The sequence below is a fragment of the Protopterus annectens genome, chromosome 11.part0 (genome assembly GCF_019279795.1).
Source record: "Protopterus annectens isolate FY-2018-M chromosome 11.part0, PAN1.0, whole genome shotgun sequence".
Lineage (NCBI taxonomy): Eukaryota > Metazoa > Chordata > Ceratodontiformes > Protopteridae > Protopterus > Protopterus annectens.
The window spans coordinates 1,418,727,273-1,418,749,313 of record NC_056745.1 but is presented as its reverse complement, the minus strand read 5'-3'; the positions used below and the strand labels follow the sequence as shown (position 1 = coordinate 1,418,749,313).

The window sequence follows — 22,041 nt, the reverse complement described above, 5'->3', positions numbered from 1 at the left end:
CTCCACCTGTAGTCCCTGCCTGTGAAGTAGCTGGTCTAAATGTGTGGAAGGCATTATAACCCTGCACTTTTGGTGTGCTGTCCGCGGCTTTAAACCATATCTCAGAGACCACACATACATCAGCATTCTCTAGGGTAAAGAGAGCTTTCAGGGAGTGGAGTTTTTTGTTTAGGCTCCTAGCATTGAGCAGTAATACCTTTAGATTTTCTTGTTTTTTACTTGCTATGTTGGAAGTACTTTCAGTTTGGCATTGCCTAAAAAAGGCACTATGGGGGAAGACAATGTTTTAGCTAACATTTGAAAGCCTAGAGGGGAGAGGAGCAGACCATCTCTGGCAAAGCAGTGTGGTCTGTTGACCATCTCCTTCCATGCTGACTAATATTGCATCCCCTTAGAATGACACCAGAAACTAAGACAATTATTAAAGTCAATCATTCTTTGTTCGTATTGTGGCATCATCCTTGGAGAAGGTAAAATGCTGCTTAATGCTAGGCTCATACCAGCCTGAGACACATATTCCGAGAGCTCTATGATGTCTCTCTTCATATAGTCTAGGGAGGTACATCTCAGGTCATTTACTCCCACATGAACTATGACTGAGTCATATTGGTAATTGTGATCCAATGACTGGAGTGCATGTGTAATGTCGTGGATCCTAGCCCCTGATAAACAACTGACCATAGTTTTCTCCTTACTCAGCCTGGTGAGAGGGACATCAGTGTGTTTCACAATGGAGTCTCCAATGACTAGAAGGTTGGAGTGTGTGGTGTCTTGCCTTATAGGCTTAGAGATAGAGGCTCCATGAGATGTAGCTCTATGTGTTGATGTGGGTGTTGTTTTGACAGAGTGCGTTTGGGGCTGCTGAGGGTACTTCTTATATGTACTTTGTCTAGGAGGTCTTTGTGGTCTAGGAAGGTTACATGTAAGTGCCTTAGTATATGTGGATCTATATGTCTGATTTGAAATGTGTATGATGGGTGCAGCATGTGTGCTACTCACAACCTTATTGACATTAGGAGTACTTTTATGTGAGAGCTTTGCCTCCAGCGATGTTGTGTAAATACATATCTCACATACCGTATCAGTTTATTTGAGAATTAACTGGTTGTCAGTAAACATAAAGCAATTTCTACATTGCCTCAGGAGCCCCATATCTGCCAAGCTAGTAACAGAGACAGTAGAAAAGTTCATATCCATGGCAACAGACCCCTTTTTTACTGATTAGACTGTTGGAGTGAGAATATCAATCACTGTCAGCAGTATCCGGTTTGCAACTATGAGGACAGTGCTTGTCACTGCAAACTAGATGTCCTGCGTGCAAGTAGATATTGGAGAAATTTGAATTGAGCTTTTACAGGAAAAATGTCACTCAAGGTGTCTGAGTCTGTACGGAGCACTGTCAAACACTTGAGGGAAAACTAATATGTAGATCCTGAAAATTTAAGGATGAAGTATTTAGGCAGATATTCTGACGTTAGAAAGAAATCAAACAGCACTTACTGAAAACAAAGAATTAGCTCGTCAAGAATGATGAAAAGAGGGGAGTCACATGAATGGCTACTGCCTGGCTACTACTAATGCTGGTCTCAGCACAGCTTCACTCTGTTGGGATACAATACTCCTTTGCTTCTTGTCTCACCAGAAACAAAAAGTTATTACCAATCCCAAGAAGAAAAGAAGGCCACACCCTATTTGGTGATCCACAGTCTTGTCCCAGATGATGGAAGGGTCTGCAGGCTTGTAGCCTTTTTCTGGTAGATGCCTTGAATAGCAACCATACCAATCAGGTACGTTAAGCAGACACTCACTCTCCAACCAGAAAGAGTCAGGAATCCATGCACTCTACTCCTACTCGCACCAGGATCAGAATATAAGCACAGATTCCAAGCTGTCACCTATAAAGCAGTTATTAGGTGTTCTGGTGATCAGCAGTCCCCAGGAAATAATGTCACTGTACTCCCTCTCTCACTAGGAGAAAACAGAAGCTCTAATCTCAAGATGACTACTTACCAGGGATCGAAAATGTTTTTATGTGTGTTTATGGAATATTTCATCCAAAATGACTATAAAATAATTTCTGTGTTGTAGGACTTTTCTTCTCTTGTATATAATTACTGACAAACTTGTTGTAAGATAATTTTTTTGTTGCAGGGCTTTTCTTCCCTTGTATGTATGAATCTGTTGTGGAGCTTTTCTTCCTGGGCCTTGGCTGAAAATGGGCCATTGGTTCAGTCAACTTTCTTCAGTTACCAAATAAAAAGGAAGGGTGATAAGAACCAGAGTACAACATTCACATTATCCCTCTGATTATATATACTATATGGTGCCTTTGCTAAGACTACAGGATTTCATCATAAAGTCTGATACTTTGGAATTCCTAAAAGCTTTCTTAAGTTGTACGTTGCTGCATCATTTACCAGTGAGTTAAGCTTTTTGCTAACTGTTCAGGCTTCAGGCTGCAGAAATTCACACTTAATGGAAAGGAAATGGCTGTAGTGGCTCAGAATTCACAAAAATACATATAATAAGCAACATGTGCTCCATTAAGGTGATGTCTAAACGTGGATGGGCTAGAAATGAATTACAATCTTATTACACATTTGTTTAAACTGGCTGAAATGTCTTTTTGTATCATGCATCAAAGATATTACTACTCTTTCCAAAACCAGAAAGAATGCAGTTTGTATAAACATTTGTTCTTGAAATGTGCAGACATGTCTGTTGCTCAGTACTTCAACCTTTGCCATCCTAAGCAAATACTAAACAAACTAAATCTATCCAGGTCTTTTCATGAAACAACATACAAGGTGAAAATTCAAAAATGAAGCTAAGTAACTGTCTTATTTAAGGCTTTTAAATGTTTTTACTACAGTGAATTTTAACTGTAATGTACATACAAAATGCTTACCACAAATGAAAAGACATTTGTTTCATCTGAAAGTCCTGCACTTGAAATCGTAGTGGTAATATTTGCGCTTGTAGTGTTTGTGCCCTGCAGTGTGCACACCAGCCTTGAAAAGAAAAGAACAAATAATAATAGTGCTTGGTGAAGTTACTCTTGAAACTTCTGTTTTGCCACTTGCACAGACTTTTCCTCACAAAATCTAATTAAAATGAATATCATGAAAAATCAGGGTAATTTTAATTAGTTGTAATTTCAAACCAAATAATATTAAAATTTACTATAGGAAACATTTTAAAGAACAAAGATCAAATAATTTTTGTTCCAGTCACATAGCATTTTTCTTATCAATTGTGGTGGCTCTAAGGACTTGCCATCACCCACTGGACTAAAGATACAAAGTTCAACTACACTAACTATTATTACTTTTTAAGGTTGCAAATTCTATTACCAGGTGTTCATCGTAACCAAAGATCTTTGAGCGGGAGGCCTTTGCAGCAATTTAACAAGCTGTGCCTCTCATTTTAGTCATTGTCTTGCTCATACCTTTCAACTGTCCAGATTTTCACTGACTGTCCAGATTTTTGCCATATATTTTTGGACTGTTCTTCATAAAATCTGTGGTTTTCTGACAGATCATTGAGGATTGATGTCACTAATTTATGACAAACATTTGAGTTTCAGACTTTATATCATTCAGAAAAAAATGCATACCAATGCATTAACTATTATCCTAGCAACTTTCTAAGTTTATAAGAGTAGTAATTAAAATCTGTCTCTGATTTTGACCTTTGCCCCCTGTTATTTTGGAATTTGTCCAAATTTCTTGCCCTAAGAAGTTGAGAGGTATAGTCTGGCCTGCTTTACAAGCAATCACAGGCCGACTCTGTGTAAAGTTAAATTGCCCTGCCTGCTTTACAAGCTATCACAGGTCCACTCTGTATAAAGTTAAATTGCCCTGCCTGCTTTACAAGCTATCACAGGTCCACTCTGTGTAAAGTTAAATTGCCCTGCCTGCTTTACATTCTATCACAGGTCCACTCTTTGTAAAGTTAAATTGCTCTGCCTGATTTACAAGCTATCACAGGTCCACTCTGTGTAAGATTAAATTGTCCATGTCTGCTTACAAGCTATCACAGGTCCACTCTATGTAAGGTTAAATTGTCCCTGCTTGCTTACAAGCTATCACAGGTCCACTCTGTGTAAGGTTAAATTGTCCCTGCCTGCTTTACAAGCTATCACGGGTCCACTCTGTATAAGGTTAAATTGTCCCTGCCCGCTTTACAAGCTATCAAAGGTCCACTCTGTGTAAAGTTAAATTGTCCTTGCCTGCTTACAAGTTATCACAGGTCCACTCTGTGTAAAGTTAAATTGCCCTGCCTGCTTTACAAACTATCACAGGTCCACTCTGTGTAAAGTTAAATTACCCTGCCTACTTTACATTCTATCACAGGTCCACTTTTTGTAATGTTAAGTTGCACTGCCTGATTTACAAGCTATCACAGGTCCACTCTGTGTAAGGTTAAATTGTACATGTCTGCTTACAAGCTATCACAGGTCCACTCTGTGTAAGATTAAATTGTCCCTGCCTGCTTACAAGCTATCACAGGTCCAGTCTGTGTAAGGTTAAATTGTTCCTGTCTGCTTACAAGCTATCACAGGTCCAGTCTGTGTAAGGTTAAATTGTCCCTGCCTGTTTGCAAACTATCACTGGTCCACTCTGTGTAAGGTTAAATTGTCCCTGCCTGCTTACAAGCTCACAGGTCCACTCTGTGTAAAGTTAAATTGTCCCTTAGTATGAGGTCAAAATTAATCTTTTATTGGTGTTTCTGTCATAGTTTGTTCCAATCCTGAGTCAGTTTTCATTTTAAAGTCCTGCTGATCAGCTAAGTTCAATGATAAAGAGAGACTGAATCAACGAATCTGGGAAAAAGTGCAAACCTGTAACCAGTTTATAAATTGCATTGTTATTTGTATATTCTTTATACCTAACCTTGATTGTTTCATTGTCTGACTGTTGGGATTCGACTGGTTCAGGAGACCAGGAACATATAAAGTTTTTTTTACTCCACATCTATTAAGTAATAAAATGCAGTGTTATAATCAAAATATTTAATTACTGAGGTTTAAATGCATTGACATTTGCATTTTCTGCTATTTTTTGAGCCCAAGCAACACTTTGATAATCATCCATGACCTGCAATCCCAAACTGCCCCTTTGGCTTACAAATCTAGCTTGATCGGTTGGTGCTCAATATTGGTCGCTTCCCCACAGAGGGGTAACAAGAGACTGCCTATTTACTCCCATATCTCCATTCCTGGATAGATGTTTCAGTACTTGGCTGTTACTCATAGGTTCATCGGCTCATAGGGAAGTATTACTCAGTAAGCCTGTAGATCATTTGTCTAGCTAATGTACCATATTCACAAATTCCCTCCATCCTCAGGAAGCGCAAAAAAAGATATACGTGTTGAGAATTTGATGCCCATCCATTTATCTAGGTTTACCATAAAGGTGGCAAACGTACTACTGTGTGCTTGGTGCATAGTTATAATGTTCTCTAGAGATACATAATACATTGGGATATGAAGCTATCATGCCAATGTGTCTTGTTCTTCTTTTGATGAAGGTTTAGCTTTTTTAACTGGGTATTTGAGGTAAAATTTGTTCTGCAAAGGAATAGGAGGTCAAAGAAGGCTGGGTCTTTCCTGACTCAAAAGTCTAGACACAAATTTCCATGGAGACGTCTATAACAGACTGCATACAGAGAGAGTAAACAAACCAAATATCCTCAATGAGGATATAAACCGACACAAAAACAAAAACATTCCGCCACTACAAAAGTTACAGTGTGGGATATCGTTTAATTGTAAAAAGCAAACTTCAAAATCAAATAAAAACAAGACTAAGAGCTTTCGTCCACTACAATGATCCAGACATCATCAGAGTAAATCATTCTAATTCAAACATCATTTAAATAGTTCTACTAGTCACATGATTAATACACTAAATACCTGACTTGTAGACAAACTTTCAAACCCAGTATTTAACATTAACCTATTGTTATAACATTTAACAAACATAAAAGATGTATATAAAAAAGTAAAAAAAGGTTTCTATTCATGTACAAAAAAAAATAATAAAAAAAACCCTGTCTTTAAAACTGCACTAAAAAGTCACTAGGTGGATACGAACCACAATAAAAAAATCACCCTGTACTACACATTACCAGGTCTAAGCTTTAAAATGCTAGCTATGGAACAATGATCATTTATCCCTGGGGCTGTCATAGTGTACAACCTTAGTTGCCACAAGGTTTCTCTAGTTTCAAGCACCGTCTTACTGTTTCCTCCTCTGTCAGTAGGGACTACCTTGTCAATCACAAAAAATGTAAATCTCTTGAAATTCAAGCAATTCACACTATGGGAATATAATGCACTGGTAGACTTCTTGTTCCTAATATCCCTAACATTCTCAGCTGTCCTGTCCTTTAATTTATGAATGGTCTTACCTATATAAAAGGCAGGACAGCTCATGCAGGTTGCAATGTACACCATCATCTTTGTGTTGCAATTACATCGCCCAGGACACGGGATACTGCTGTAGTACCTATCCAGTGCTACATATGGGCTTTCATTAATGTACTTGCAATATATACACGTTACATTTATTCGTAATAGATCTATATTTGTCTACTTCATCACCTTTTTGTAGCTGAAGAAGACCTTTAAGATTTTTTCCTTGACTAAATGTAACTTTTGGTCTAGTGCCCAGAATTTGTTTCATTTCTTGGCTGAATGCTAATTCCCAACATTGGTCTAGTAGCTCTCTTAATTCAACCACTTCATGGCTATATGGCAAAAACCATGGCTTTTTCATATTGATTGGAAGGGCTAAAATTAAATGTTGTACCTTCATTGGCCAACAAAATTGGGGTAAACTTTTCCAGATGTTTCTTCTAACCTCATTCCTAACTTTTGTTAATACTTTTAACGGATACCCTATATCCTTAAACATTCCTATTAAATGAAACATTTCTTTCTCAAACATTTGATTGTCACTCACTAGTCTAGAAATATGTGCCATTTGTCCTTTAATTACACTTTTCTTTTGGTGCCAAGGATGACAACTACTAAAGTGTAGTAGTGTATTAGAGTACGTATTTTTCTGGAAAATACTTGACCCCAAGCTCTTCATTTCCATATCCTTATATAAAAGTATATCCACAAAGTCTATCTCATATATGTTGACCTTTGAGGAAAATTTTAAAAAAGAAGTGGTACTGTTGAGGTGATCTGTAAAGAATCTTATTTCTTCTATTTTACTCCTCCACAAAATTAAAATATCATCTAAAAAACATAGCCATGAAATAATGTTCCTCATAAAGGGAGAATTAAACACATAACATTTCTCCCATTCAACCAGGACTAGATTAGCATACATTGGAGCACATTTTGCTCCCATCGCTACCCCCGAAATTTGGAGAAAATATTCTCCTTCAAAGTATAAAAAAATTATTATGCAGCACTGTATCCATTAAATCTACCATTAAATTCCTTTTTACATTGTGTAGTCCATCAACATTAATAAGGCCATCCCCAAAATATTCTAATCACCGTAAATAAATGAATCACATCTACTGTTACAAATACAAAATCCAGGTTGTCATTAAGGGGTAGTTCTTTCAGTACTTCTCAGCAATGCCAAGAATCCCTTAAAATATGTTTATGCTTTCCAATAGCTTTTCTACTATATAGATCAATATATGCAGCATATGCAGCAAGTGGTTCAGTCTTTGAATATTTTGCTGTGACTATTGGTCTAAAAGGGGGGTTGTTAACATCTTTTTGAATTTTTGGAATCCCAAATATTGATGGGATTACTGGAGCTTCCACAGTTAGGAAAGAATATTCTATTTGATCAGTCAACCCCCGGGTCAAAAGATCATGTAGCCACCAAGGCATAACCCCTGTTGATTTCATTCCTAGAAACTCTCTCATAAGTATTATCAACGTTCAGTACATAATCTAACTGTGTCATAATCACAGCTCCAACCCCCTTATCGGGTTTCATAATTCGTTATTCCTTAGTGTCACATATTTGTTTCAAACAAGTTCTTTCTTGCATGGAAAGGTTGTCGTGGCAATTATTTCTTTTATTTAATAATTTCCTTGTACCTCTTTCACACATCTGTTCAAACAAAGTTACTATGGGATTAGAGGGTGGAATAAATGTACTTTTTCTTTTAATATGTATAACATTTTCATTAATATGTTCTGTTTTGTCAGCAAAAAACAAACTCAAATTAAGTTGTCTAACATATAACTTAAGGCTGATTAACACTTTAACAAAATCCACTTTATAACAAGGAACAAATGTAAATCCTTTTTGCAACAAGCTAAAATGTCCATCATTGAGGTCAAATTCACAAAAAATTATAAATGGTGAAACCATCACAACATAATACATTCACTTTCATAAGGTCACTACCAATGTTACTATATTCATTGTCCAAAAATGTTTCCCCTAATACCTGAAGCCCCCAGCTTTCCTCATCACATATGCTAGGGGTGGATTCCATTAACCAGTTTGGTTCCTGTACCCCGCCCCCCATCCTGGTTCTTTTTCATCAATCACTGAGATCATCTCAGCGGCTCTGGATGTTCTAAAAAATGATCATCTGGTCTGTTGTTATTCCCTCTATATTGACCATTCCTGTCACTTACATGATTACACTCCATAGATTAATTAGTTTCTTCATTTTCCAAATTATTCACTGAATCAGCATTCTTAGGACTAGGATAGGCTTTTTTTAATTATAGTCATCAGTGTCTCTGAATAATTTTTTCTGTTACCTATTTAAACTGTCTTTAACATATTTGTCCAGGTCTGTAAACATTTTATTGCACTGAGTCTTACTGTGGTGTCAAATAAAAGGTCATTCGTAATACTGGTACTGAGTTCAGTTGTTTCTTTCTCTAAGAGCTTTAATTTACACTCATTGTTATGGATAATAATCCGTAACAAATCCATACCTGTTCGGTCAAACAACTCCAATAATTCCTTGTGCATAACAGAGACAGCTTGAATTCCTGCAGGGAATTTCCAAAGTCATAATCCCTTTGAAACTTCTTGTAATTCTAAGGAGCATTTAAAAATATGTTATCCATTTGAACTGTTGTAATTTTTCTGGCTGATTTTACCAAAGCACGTAATTGTGTTTTGAAGGTAGCAAACCCTTCTGTTCAGTTGGGGAAGAAGAAAATTGAAAGTTAGGTGGAATAAGAAACAATTTAATGTCCATAGGCTGTCTGCTCCCAAAATCATTTACTGCAGCTTCAGAGTTAATGCTGGTCATTGTACCACTCTGAACGTTATTACTAGTTGAACGTTCCTGTGGTGGTGTATGCAAAGTAAACAATTCCAACTGTGTTGGCATCAATGAAGTGGTAGATTCCACTTGGGCATTCATAGCCGGCATTTGGTTCTTGAGTAGTTGAACTAACTCAGTGAGATCTCCCATGAGTTTCTCCATATTATGTGAAGCAAATGGTCCTGTAGACAACACTTCATTGGGCTTTAAAATAAATTAAACAAACCAAATATCCTCAATGAGAGTATAAACTGACACAAAAACAGTGGCGGAATTATTTTCTTTTTGCATACAGAGATTTATATTCAGATAATATTAACAGCCAAAGAGTGCTTAACAAAAGCAATTTAAGCACCTTTCTGACATCAGAGAGATACTTAACAAGCTTGTTGTTTTCCCAGTTTACAGAGTGTGACTGCTGTGCTCCATGCAATACAAGTTTTTTTTCATAAAACCAGGGGTGTTTTAATGAGGCTGATGGTGGACCACACGTATAACAGTCATGTCTGGGAGAATGGAAGAAGACATTTGTGTCTGAGTACAAACAACACATTTTAATATTCATTTTACTGATGACATTTTCATCTTATGGTCAGGTAGTGTGAATTTGCATTAACATATTTTTTTACCTATTTTGACAATGGTTCCAGTTTCATACAATTTGTAAGCTACATTTAAGTTCTAACATTGAGTTTTTAGACATTGACTTAAGGTAGGATGTGTTTTTAGGTAAATTCAGTCCAAGAATTTTTAGGAAGGCAGTCTTTAATAATATTTTATCATAGTATATATTAATATTTACATGTGAGTAGGTAGGAGTGATGGATGCATTCAAGGTGTAGGTGGGATAATATCAAGAATAATTTCTGAGCCCTTTCTTATTTGCAATGGTGATGGACAGTTTGACAGATGAGAACAGACAGGAGTCCCTGTGGACTATGATGTTTGCGGATGACATTGTGATCTGTAGTGAGAGTAGGGAACAGGGTGAGGAGACCCTGGAGAGGTGGAGATATGATTTACAGAGGTGAAAATTGAAGGTCAGCAGGACTAAGACAGAATATATGCACATGAATGAGAGGGTGGACAGAGGAATGGTGAGGATGCAGGGAGTAGAGCTGGTGAAGGTGGATGAGTTTAAATACTTGGGATTAACAGTTCAAGTAATGGTGAGTATGGAAGAGAGGGGAAGAAGAGAGTGCAGATAGGTTGGAGTGGGTGGAGAAGAGTGTCAGGAGTGATTTGTGACAGACAGGTACCAGTAAGAGTGAAAGGGAACATCTATAACATGGTAATGAGACCAGCTATGTTATATGGGTTGGAGACAGTGGCACTGATGAAAAGACAGGAGTCAGAGCAGGAGTTGACGAGGATGGACAGGATTAGAAATGCATATGTTAGAGGGTCAGCTCAACTTGGATGGTTAGGAGACAAAGCCAGAGAGATGAGACTGCATTGGTTTGGAAATTTTCCTAGGAGGGATGCTGGGTATATTGGGAGAAAGATGCTAAGGATGGAGCTGCCAGGTAAGAGGAAAAGAGGAAGGCCTAAACTAAGATAAGGTTTATGGATGTGGTGAGGGAGGACATGCAGGTATTTGGTGGGACAGAGCAAGATGCAGTGGACAGGAAGAGATGGAAACAGATGATCCACTGTGGTGACCCTAACAGGAGCAGCTGAAGGAAAAAGAAGAAGTCATTATTGGGCTATGTAAAGGAATGCTTTTAAGAATGAGGCTGTTAGAGTCTTAAGACTGACCACTGAATATTCTGACAAAATTAAATTATCATTTTGCTATGCTTTCCCCATAGATAGGCTCTATTACCGTATCTTTAGTAAGTTAAGATTCTATATATTATATTCATATATTCTGATTCTAGGGAACAATTTTGCAGTTGGTCCCACTTGCGAAAAAGTCATTTGTGATAAATACGACATGGCTATGGATGTTAGTTTCAGGGTTGAGCATTAATGATGTAATTAAGAAAAACATGAACGCTGTTATATGTCCCATTGATACATTTCAGTCAGTTATACAATTTTTAATAGGATACCTAAAAATGTTAAGGCTATTTTGAGCAGGAAGCACCACAAATAAAGTCATCCATTAAACCTAAAGGCACATATTCATATGTTTTTTGTAACTGCTGCAGCTTTATTCATGAGGTGACATAAGCTACATTAGCTGGATGTTGAAGACCTACAGGTACCAAAAAACTCTCCAGCTGTGTTTCAGGTGGGGTAGTATATTTAGCTTTGTGTGGTTCTTTCAAAGTGTTTTATGCCAGTAAAACAGCAAAGCTAAATTAAATGATTTACAAACATTAGTGTGATATTATGAAATATATCTAAAATATAATACTTTATTTTGACACAGTTTAGCTTGTGCTAACTTTAGAAAATTCAGAGTCTTTGTATTGGATAAGGTACATAGCTCTGACACACAAAGGGGGCAAACTTTAAGCTTATTTTAGATAAAAAACAGAACTAGACTGACAGCTGAGGCTTAACACTTCAGTGTTACCAGGTTTAAATGACATTGTTTTCATTAAAACTGCATTACTGCTCAAGTCATGGCAAAGAAATTAATATTTAATTTATTTTTTCCCTGTAATTAATGTTTTAAAATTATATACTTACCTTATTATTATAAACATCATATGTTTTTACATTTCTCTACTGATGTCATGTGATTCACCAGTATCATCATGTGATTCTAAAATATTATTTAAGGAAGTTTGCCCTTCAAAGTCAGATGTTCTAAAGGGGTGTTTTTGCCAGATGAAAGTGCTCAAGAGAAGTGTATAAAAGTCCTATGTCATACAGCCCTATTAACATTCTGAAACAGATGGGAGGGAGTTAAGGTAGTGGCAGATTTTACATTTGCTACCCAGAGGTATCTTTGGATGGTGATTACAGACATAAAATTAAAAGATGCTTGCTTCTGTGAAGGAAAGTTTGGCAAATCTGGATAAGATTTTAAAGAGCAGGCATCATACCCTCAGCAAAGGTCTTTATCATCAAAACTATGATTTTTCAAGTAATAAAAAAAGAAAAAATATATGTTTACAAATGATAATGATTGAACAGGTTGCAATTTGACTAAAATATTTTAATCAGAAACAGCACAGAGAGTGTCATAATAAAATGGTGTAGAGTACTGTGTGACAACATGAGTATTCTGTGAACAGAAACCCTGAACAGGTGGCATAATAGTTAAGGTGTTTCCCTTACAGACACAAAGTTCAGGGTTTGATTCTCACAGGAGGTAATTGGCTAGGCTTAAAATGTTCCACAAGGGCAGTTAGCCTAGTACTAATCTATGAACCTAATAAACATATATGTTTGGTAAGAGAAAAGGTTAAATAATGGGATTTGAAGAACTGTGGAAAAGCTTAAATAGTTACTTGAAATACATGTGTGTGATAGGCTTTCTTCTACCCACACAATGTTAAAAATGTCTCCATTGTGTAATAGTCACAACTGTTTGACCCACAGCTATCTTTATATGAAATGGAACCTTAGACAAGACCATCCGACCACACTCCTAATGTCCCTCAATTCCTCCTTCCCAGCCACTTCATAACATTTAGATTACATTTTTCTTGCCTTTTGTCTTACTTTTCAGATATTTCCTGCATTTTTTGACATCGTCTAATTAGTGAAAACTACACTGTAGTAACTATTCAATAAATAATTGAATTAAGCCAGGGATCTGTGGGTCACTAGGTCTTATTTTATTTCTTTTATTTATTTGACATTTGTTTACTGGGATAGTCTGTCTAGGTATGTACCCATTTTCAGCAGAAGCCTGGGAAGAAAACCTCTTGAGTATAGATCGCATTTGACATAGCAACACATAGAGAATTTACACTTGTAACAGTAAGTACATTACATTTGAAACACTAATACATAGAGTCAAATATTTATAAAAGTACAGATAAACTGGGTACATAGGTTCATAGGCAGGTACAAGGCTATTGGCCCAAGGGCCTAAGTAAGCCTAACCAACAAGGTTCCCTGGCTTACGCCACCCAAGAAAATTATTTTCCTGCGCCCCTGTCGAGCAGAGCCACAGAAGTGATCTCTGGGGTGTATTTCCTATTTCCCATCCACTTATCAAAATTTTTCTTGAAGAGTGCTAATGAGGAACTTTGCTTGACATAGATGGGTAGCTTGTTCCATACTATGGAAAGTCTCTGGGACAGGAATCTCTCCCTCCAGCATGTCCTGTTTATTGTGGTGACAAGGTTTAGGTCCCTAGAGCATGTAGCTTGGAGGGATTGGGATTTCCTTAGGTGTAGAATGTCCAACAGCTCTGGGTTTGACATAACTTTATATGTTAGGCAGAGATCACCTCAGAGTAGGTGATATGCTATGGAGTAAAGCTGGAGTTTTTTGAAACGGTCAGTGTAGGGCATCTGTTTGAGGCCAGTAATGTTCTTTGTGCGGTACTTCTGTGGCCTTTCCAGCTGCTGCAGATGTCTTGTGAAGTACATTCCAAAAGGGGTATTGTACTCTATAATGGGTCTAATGAGTGTCGGGTAGAGGGGAACAGTGACCTCTTTTTTCCTGGATGAGAACCCTTTTGTGATGAGGTGTGCCATATAAAAGGATTTCCTGACTACTGTGGCAATGTGATTATCAAAGGAGAGACTACTGTCCACCTGGGTCCTCAGGTCTCTTATCACACATTCGGCGTTAAGTAGACTGACACCTATGTGGTAGTTCAATGGTACAGAGTTTTTACCAAAGGGGATGACAATGCACTTTTTGGCATTGAGCTTGAGGCCATGGCTCTGATACCAGGCATCTGTCTCAGTGAGGTCCTTCTGTAGGATGTCCACATCATTTGGGGACTTAACTATGGCTCCTAGTTTGCAGTCATCTGTGAACTTCGGTAGCCAAAGGCCTTCTGTGTTAGCCTGTACTTCACAGAAGTAGATACCCAACAGGAGATCCCTGGACTGAACCCTGAGGTACTCCACTTGTCACTGGTTTGAAGTCAGATTTGGAGTCTGCAACTTTTACAGAGTCAAATATTTACATAACTGAGAGTCAGTATGATAGGTGTGACAGAATGAAATAAGTTGTTGACATATGGGTCTAGGATTGTTATGGGGGTGTTTAGTTTCAGATTTATTAATGAAGATAGACAGGATGCCTAAATATTGTGAGAACAGAGTTATACTGACTGTAGTAAAACAATAAGGCCATGCTACATAAAGTTTGGTTAAGTACATATTAGATACAGATGGAGGTTGTGATATAGAGATATAATCAATATACAAAGCACGGGGCAGGAATGAGTTTTTTATGTGGATAGAGTTTAATAAGAGTTTAGGAGAAACAGGAGGAAAATAAAGTGATTACAGAGATACTAAGAAACATTCAATAGGCATGTTTTCATGGATGAGGGGTCAAAAGTAGGTTTGAGCTTGACAGAGTCATGGAGTTCTAAATACTCTGAGGTGGAGTTTTAGGTTCATAGGTTGGTACTAGGCTAACTGATCTTGCGAGCCATTTTAAGCCTAGTTAATTATCTCATTTGGTGCTTAAAATTAACCTAGCCTATTAAAGTTTAGATGTACCTATATTTATATATTACTCTAGTGATAATTATTAGATCAAAACAAAGCTATTTGGAGAGAACCCATGTGGTGGGATAAAGAATTTAGGAGCTGCCTCTGTCTATTAGTAGTACAAGGTGAGTCCAAGAGTAAATTTCAACTTTCTTTACCATTAATGGAAGTAATGACAGAGTCCAGGGCAGAGGCTCATAATAAACCTTTTTCAAAATGCACTTATGTCGCCCGGGATGTGGAGACACCAAGGGCCCAGAAGCTATGAAGATTTAACTGTTCTGTGATGCCTTTTATATCTTGTTCTTTACCCTACTATCCAGAAAAGTTGTGTATGTGCCCACTTTTATTGCAGGCATACACAGATAAAAATCAATAATATTGATTTTTCAGACACATGCAAAACAAACGTGCACAGAAAAACACACACACACACACACACACACACACACACACACACACACACACACACACACACACACACAAAAACACACTCATAAATACTGCCCCTGATGAGCCAGGTCTATCACAAGATACACAGGCACACATATACTGACACTGCATCTGATAAGCAAAGTCTACCACTAGATACTAACGCACAAACACACACACACAACAAAAACACAGTCAGACACATGAATGCTCATCTGCAGGCAAACTGGAGGAATGCCAATTTACCTACAGCATGTCTCTGGGGTGTTGGAGAACCAAAACACCCGGATAAACCCACAGAGAGACATGAAAACTTCACATAAAAAGCCACAGCCAAGAACTCAACCAGAGGACCATGCACTGTGATTTGGCAATTTACTTACTATGCCCCTGCTCACTCCTCCTTAGTTATATGAGCTGATCCTAACCCTGCCCCTACCCCAAACATACTTACCTGAAAAAAGGCCTTCCCATAATACTAACACAAAGCAAGACATCTTGGACACTCACCACACACATATACAAAATCTATCTCCTAACCTAGCCGTAACCCTAAAGGCTCACAATCGTGCACACATATTTAATCTCTCTCTTTACCTAACTTTTATGCTACACATTCGGATACAAACCCATGCACACCCACACACATGCACACACCCACACTCACACCCCCCCACACACACACACATACACACACCCAAGCACACACACATGCACACACGTGCCTAGTATACCTCCAACTTAACTGTTACAACAAAGCAAACCTCTAATAAAGCATCCGTTCAACAAATGGAACATTTGAACAAACAACCCTGCATATATGGCAATATTCCAGACAAAAAAAGTTTGGAACATTGTTTGAAATTTCTAGATTTTGAGATGCATGGCTAGGCTTAAAAAGGCCCTTGTGGTCATTAGCCAAGTAAATACCTATGAACCTATGAATCTATGAATGGTAATGTTGAATCTCTGCATATTAATTAGGGGAAAATGTCGAATCTGCTGAACAAATTCATCAGATTTGACATTTTTGCCAAATATCAAACGTGATGTCCATATAGGAGCTCAGGTAAGTGTAACTCCTACACTTCACATCACGTTTTTACAGAGGAGCATGCCCCCCCCCATGGGGGGATGCCCCTCCACAACCCCCTGCTAACTATATATTCCACCTCTGAGAATGCATTACAGTGAAGGAAGGGATGAATGTCCCAATCCACACTGTACCACTATCTCTATTCATTACATTAAGTTCATATCAGCGAATGCACAGTGGCATTCTCTGGTATGAATTATCGATCATTTAATGATGACAACATGTGAATCAGCCATTTGTTGTTCGATATTCCCATCTATACAGAATCTGAGTTTGAGAATTTGATAGTAAACCTATATATGTATATATATATATATATATATATATATATATATATATATATATATATATATATATGTGTGTGTGTGTGTGTGTATATATAGGTTTACCATCAAAATGTTGAAAATAAAAACATTTTTTTATCAAAATTTTGACAAATAACATTGATTCTATTATTTCTAATTGTTTAAATATTCAAAAACCTTGTTTTTGATGTCAAACTGTTCTTCGAAGTGTTCATATGATCCACCAGTGCTTACTTGACTTCCTGGTTCTGCTGACTTTCTTAAAAGCAAATTACAAAGTGCAATTACAGCACTGACATATATATATATATATATATATATATATATATATATATATATATATATATATATATATATAGGTACATAGATAGATATAGCTACAGATATATATCTACTTATGTATCTATCTTTATATCTATATATAATTTTTACTTATTTATTGCAGTTAGCTAACCAGGTTGGTGGACTGGTACAATATCCCCTTTCAGCCATGACCTGGCCTCCAGTAGAGCATGGACAACAGTAACAATTATCAGCTGATGTAAGTAAGATGGAAATGTACATGGTGGATAAATGCTATCAACTATAGCACATTTCTTATACATAGATTTCAAGTGATAGATGCTTCTTACTTATATTTATAGTATTTACAATATTTATATCCGATATTAGGTAGAATATGTCATAGAAGGTTTCACAATGATGTAGAGGAGGTACAAGTCAGTGGCTTGTAATACATGTATAATAGGTGGTTTAAGGAATGAGTTTTGTGATGATTAGTGAAGCCAGAAGATATGAACATTACCTAATAGACAGTAAATAGATGGTTTATGTAACGCACAAACCAGACCCATCAGGGTTTCATTTATCTATACATTTTTTTTTTAATTTGTTAGAGTTTCCCATTCACTTATGTTAGTTACCACTGCTTAATCTGAATAAGGCATTGATTAGTTTGATAGATTTTTATGAGCGCAGTATCAATTAGACCACATGTTATGTATAAAGTAAAATAGGAAAAGGAGCTACATACGCTTTTCTTTTATGATGTGACTAAAATGGAAGGCAAACATGTAAGTGAGCTATAAACCTGCCTGGAAACTGAAAAGAAAACAGAATATTAAAAAAAGAAAAAGCTGACGTTCTATTAAACATTTGACAACATATAAAGTAAAGTCATTTAGAAGAATATTGAAACTATACAGAAATTGTAACAACAAGGAGCAGAATTGTTACAGGGAAAATGCCATTGCTTGGAACTGTGACCATAATGTAGTCAATATTTTACGGTATAAAGAAAAATTGTTATGGGAAAGCACATCCTAGTAAACTTTGCTATGATTCAGGGAAATAATACTTATTTGCTTGACATGGTATTTCATAAATCTGCCTTAAACTAAAAGATGTTATATTTCATCTGTACAGTAACAGATTTTCCAAGAAGAGTAGAGTGCAACAGAGCAACTGTATAAAATCAGAATTTAAAGCATTTAAGTGGAATCTGGTTTTAAAATGAACAGAAAGACACTGAATATTGTAAAAGAAAATTTAAAGGAGGCTGGGAGTAGTTGTCACCTAATCAGCTGGAAACATAAATATAAAGAGCTATTAAGTCACAACAGCTCCTCAAGGAAGCCTGGGACAAATGAAGGATCAATAACGTACTAGGAAAACAAATGATAGTCACTTAAAAAGGGACAAGTAACTTACTTAACAAGCACTTTGGTTTAATTAGATAAAAATATTCAAAGGAAAAAAGGAAATGCCCTGTTGGAAAGATTGATGCCGTAGTTTAAATCCAGTGTCTGCAAAATGTGAAAGTAGCAAAATTCAGAGGGAGAACAAATATGGTTTCCAGAGTTCGGGCACCGCAAAAGACAGCACTATCAACATGCTCTCAATGCATTTAGGACTTTGATTGAATACCGAAGAAGCTACAGTGAAAAATTCTAGCAAATTAGATGCTGTGACTCATTTGAAAACAAAAGTTAGTTACCAGTACAAACATTATAAACCTTTTATTATTAGATAAGTAATGGTGGATATGCTGTAAGGGGCTGGAAATGAGATTTGAAAATATTCACAATGTGCACAGAAAATGGAACCCATGTGCTAGGTGGTGAGCCAGCCTGTCTGATGCACATGCTGTCTTTTCAACCTGTCAGTTGGTTTTGAGGATTAAGGGGCTGTTAATGTTGTTTCTTATGATCTAGTGGCACGAGGCTTCATTCCCTTAGCTTCCATTGCCTAACTGTACTTGGAACTATGCTTTGATGGCTACAACAAACCTCTAGAACCACAGAAGAACTTGCATCTTTGATTGACTGTCTGTGATTGTCCAAGATAGTCTACTTTGTGTCCATTTTGTCTGTTTTGTCTTAACTGAGATTTTGTTCTGGGACTGAGATTTATTTACTGAGATTCAAAACACTGGGATATAGGGACCATTTGACTACTAGACACCACCTGGTCCCCACTGCACTTCAGGCATTGACACCAGTAAGGCGGGCGCCTTTCTCCAGTTGAGCCCAGGCCTGTTTCCATTGGCGTTGTAGCCTGCCCCTTCAGCTTTGTTGGAGGCAACTAGAGTTCAACAGTAGCTGCTTCCACCAGGGGTCTTCCGTTTGACATTTTTCCTCCATTCCCCAAGGAGTACTATACCCCACTACCTTATCTTAACGTGTCCTTAGTGCTTTTAACTGTATGACTCTGAGAAAGTCACTTAACCATACCCTGCTCCCAGGCTTAATCTGAAAAACGTCCATGGAGATCAGTACTCTACCCTTTAAAAAAATAAATAAAACAGGTTACTTCAGTCTGGGAAACATATGAAAGGCTAGCACCCTGATCAGCAGGCAGAAAGTACACAAGTAATGACAGAAAAAAAGAAACATTAGTTATCTAGTGTAGTATTGTACATCTCGACTTGCTTCATTATACTATTTTTCTTTTCAAGTGCGTTTGTCTTTTTGTATGGTTTAAAGTTCACAGAGTTTTTTTGATTTTCATAGGGTAGCCACATATATGGACACCACCAACACCACTGTTCCTACTCTACATTGCAAGTTTTGTTATAATTTTCCTTAGTTAGCTCACTAAATACTGTATGAGAGACATCACTCCAAACCTTTTCTACACTGGCATGAAAGCAATTCCCTTGTGTATATTGTAAAATAAGAAATAGTTAATTTACAGAACCTGCACATCATTCGGGTAACTGGACACGTCTGATGACCATCTTAGATACTTCATGTCCTCATTTAAGTTATATGCCACTGTTTTATCCCTAAGAAGAATTCTGTAAACAGTTTTCAATCAAAGGGTAAATATGGGAAAATACAAAATGGGACTGGCTATGTTTTATTTATTTCTTATGATAAACTACAGCATTACTGAAAGGAAGAAAAGCCTAACACCGGACACAGCCACTAAGTAAATGTTTACAGTGGACACAGCCACCAAGTAAATGTTTACAGTGGACACAGCCACCAAGTAAATGTTTACAGTGGACACAGCCACTAAGTAAATGTTTACAGTGGACACAGCCACCAAGTAAATGTTTACAGTGGACACAGCCACTAAGTAAATGTTTACAGTGGACACAGCCACTAAGTAAATGTTTACAGTGGACACAGCCACTAAGTAAATGTTTTTTCATTACTTGGACATTTCAGTGTGTGTGAAATTGCACTTGCACTAACAGACCCCACAGATGCTCATGCACCATACCCCAATTTGCTATTACCTGATTAGATTTTATCCGGTGAAGACTACCTAAAGCAAATTCAAGCTCCTTTATCTTCTCCTGCCATAAGAACAATTGTTTAAATTGTCTAAATGCATAATATGAATGTCCTGACTGCTAAAAAAAAACAAAACCAAAAAAAATCCTTTTACTTTTTAATGTTTACTTTGCCATGATTCTAAAATTGTATATTCTTTAAGTGAGTTTTAAGTTTATTCTTTGTAATCTGTGTATAACTAATTACTACTATTTTGTGCTATGTTTGTGGAGCTTTTCTCCCCAGGCCTCCAATGAAAATAGGCTCATTTCAGCCCTGTGGACCTTCCTGGTCATCAAAAGCAAATAAAATTAAAATAAATGTTGCAAGGTAGGGTATAGCATTTAACAAACACACCAGTTTTATGCATTATGAGTTGAAGAAAATAGGAATATAGTGTCGGCACATGGTAAAGCATTTTTTTTTTGTTTGCAATAGCAATGACTGCAGTTCAGAAACAGACTCAGGTTGCTGGACATTTAACCAGGGAGAGAAAGCTGAGGCCACTGTTGACTGCTCTGTCAAGGGTGAAATATGTTACGTTGTTCTATAACACAAGGCCTTTAGTGGAAGGCAAAAAATATGGCAATACATCATAAGTTGACAGATGAGATCAGACAGGAGTCCCTGTGGACTATGATGTTTGCAGATGACTTTGTGATCTGTAGTGAGAGTAGGGAACAGGTGGAGGAGACCCTGGAGATATGCTCTAGAGAGAAGAGGAATGAAGGTCAGCAGAACTAAGACAGAATATATTTGTGTGAATGAGAGGGAGGATAGAGGAATGGTGAGGATGCAAGGAGTAGAGGTGGCGAAGGTGGATGAGTTTAAATACTTGGGGTCAATAGTTCAGAGTAACGGTGAGTGTGGAAGAGAGGTGAAGAAGAGAGTACAAGCAGGATGGAGTGGGTGGAGAAGAGTGTCAGGTGTGATTTGTGACAGACAAGTACCTGTAAGAGTGAAAGGGAAGGTCTACAAGAGGGTAGTGAGACCAGCTATGTTATATGGGTTGGAGACAGTGGCATTGACAAAAAGGCAGGAGTTTGAGCTGGATGTGGCAGAATTAAAGATGTTAAGATTTGCACTGGGTGTGACGAGGGTGGACAGGATTAGGAATAAGTATATTAGAGGGTCAGCCCAGGTTGGAAGGTTTGGAGACAAAGCCAGAGAGGCACGATTATGTTGGTTTGAACATGTGCTGAGGAGGTATGTGGAGTATATTGGGAAAAAGATGCTAAGGATGAAGCTATCAGGTAACAGGAAAAGAGGAAGGCCTAAGGTAAGGTTTATGGATGTGATGAGAGAGGACATGCAGGTGGTTGGTGTGACAGAGCAAGATGCAGAGGACAGGAAGAAATGGAAACAGATGATCCACTGTGGCGACCCCTAACGGGAACAGCCGAAAGAAGATGATGATGATCATAAGTCAATCACTGTGGTGGTAATCAAGCACTGCTATGATATGGTGCTTCACGTGCTCAGCATGAGGGAAGAAAATGGACTGCACTTAGTTTTGAAGCCACTTGAATGCTCCCAGATATAGTGGTCTACTTATTGAGAGGTTAACC

General features: G+C 37.5%; 1 protein-coding gene across 2 annotated transcripts in view; it reads right to left on the bottom strand.

The window, feature by feature from the left end:
* Window positions 1-22,041, bottom strand: part of MET (MET proto-oncogene, receptor tyrosine kinase) — a 1,562,736-nt gene that overhangs the window by 608,572 nt on the left and 932,123 nt on the right. For both annotated transcript variants that reach the window (XM_044088706.1, XM_044088705.1), the window contains exon 7: window positions 2,909-3,011. In XM_044088706.1, the coding sequence (XP_043944641.1) occupies window positions 2,909-3,011 (103 nt within the window). The remainder of the gene's footprint in view (window positions 1-2,908; window positions 3,012-22,041) is intronic.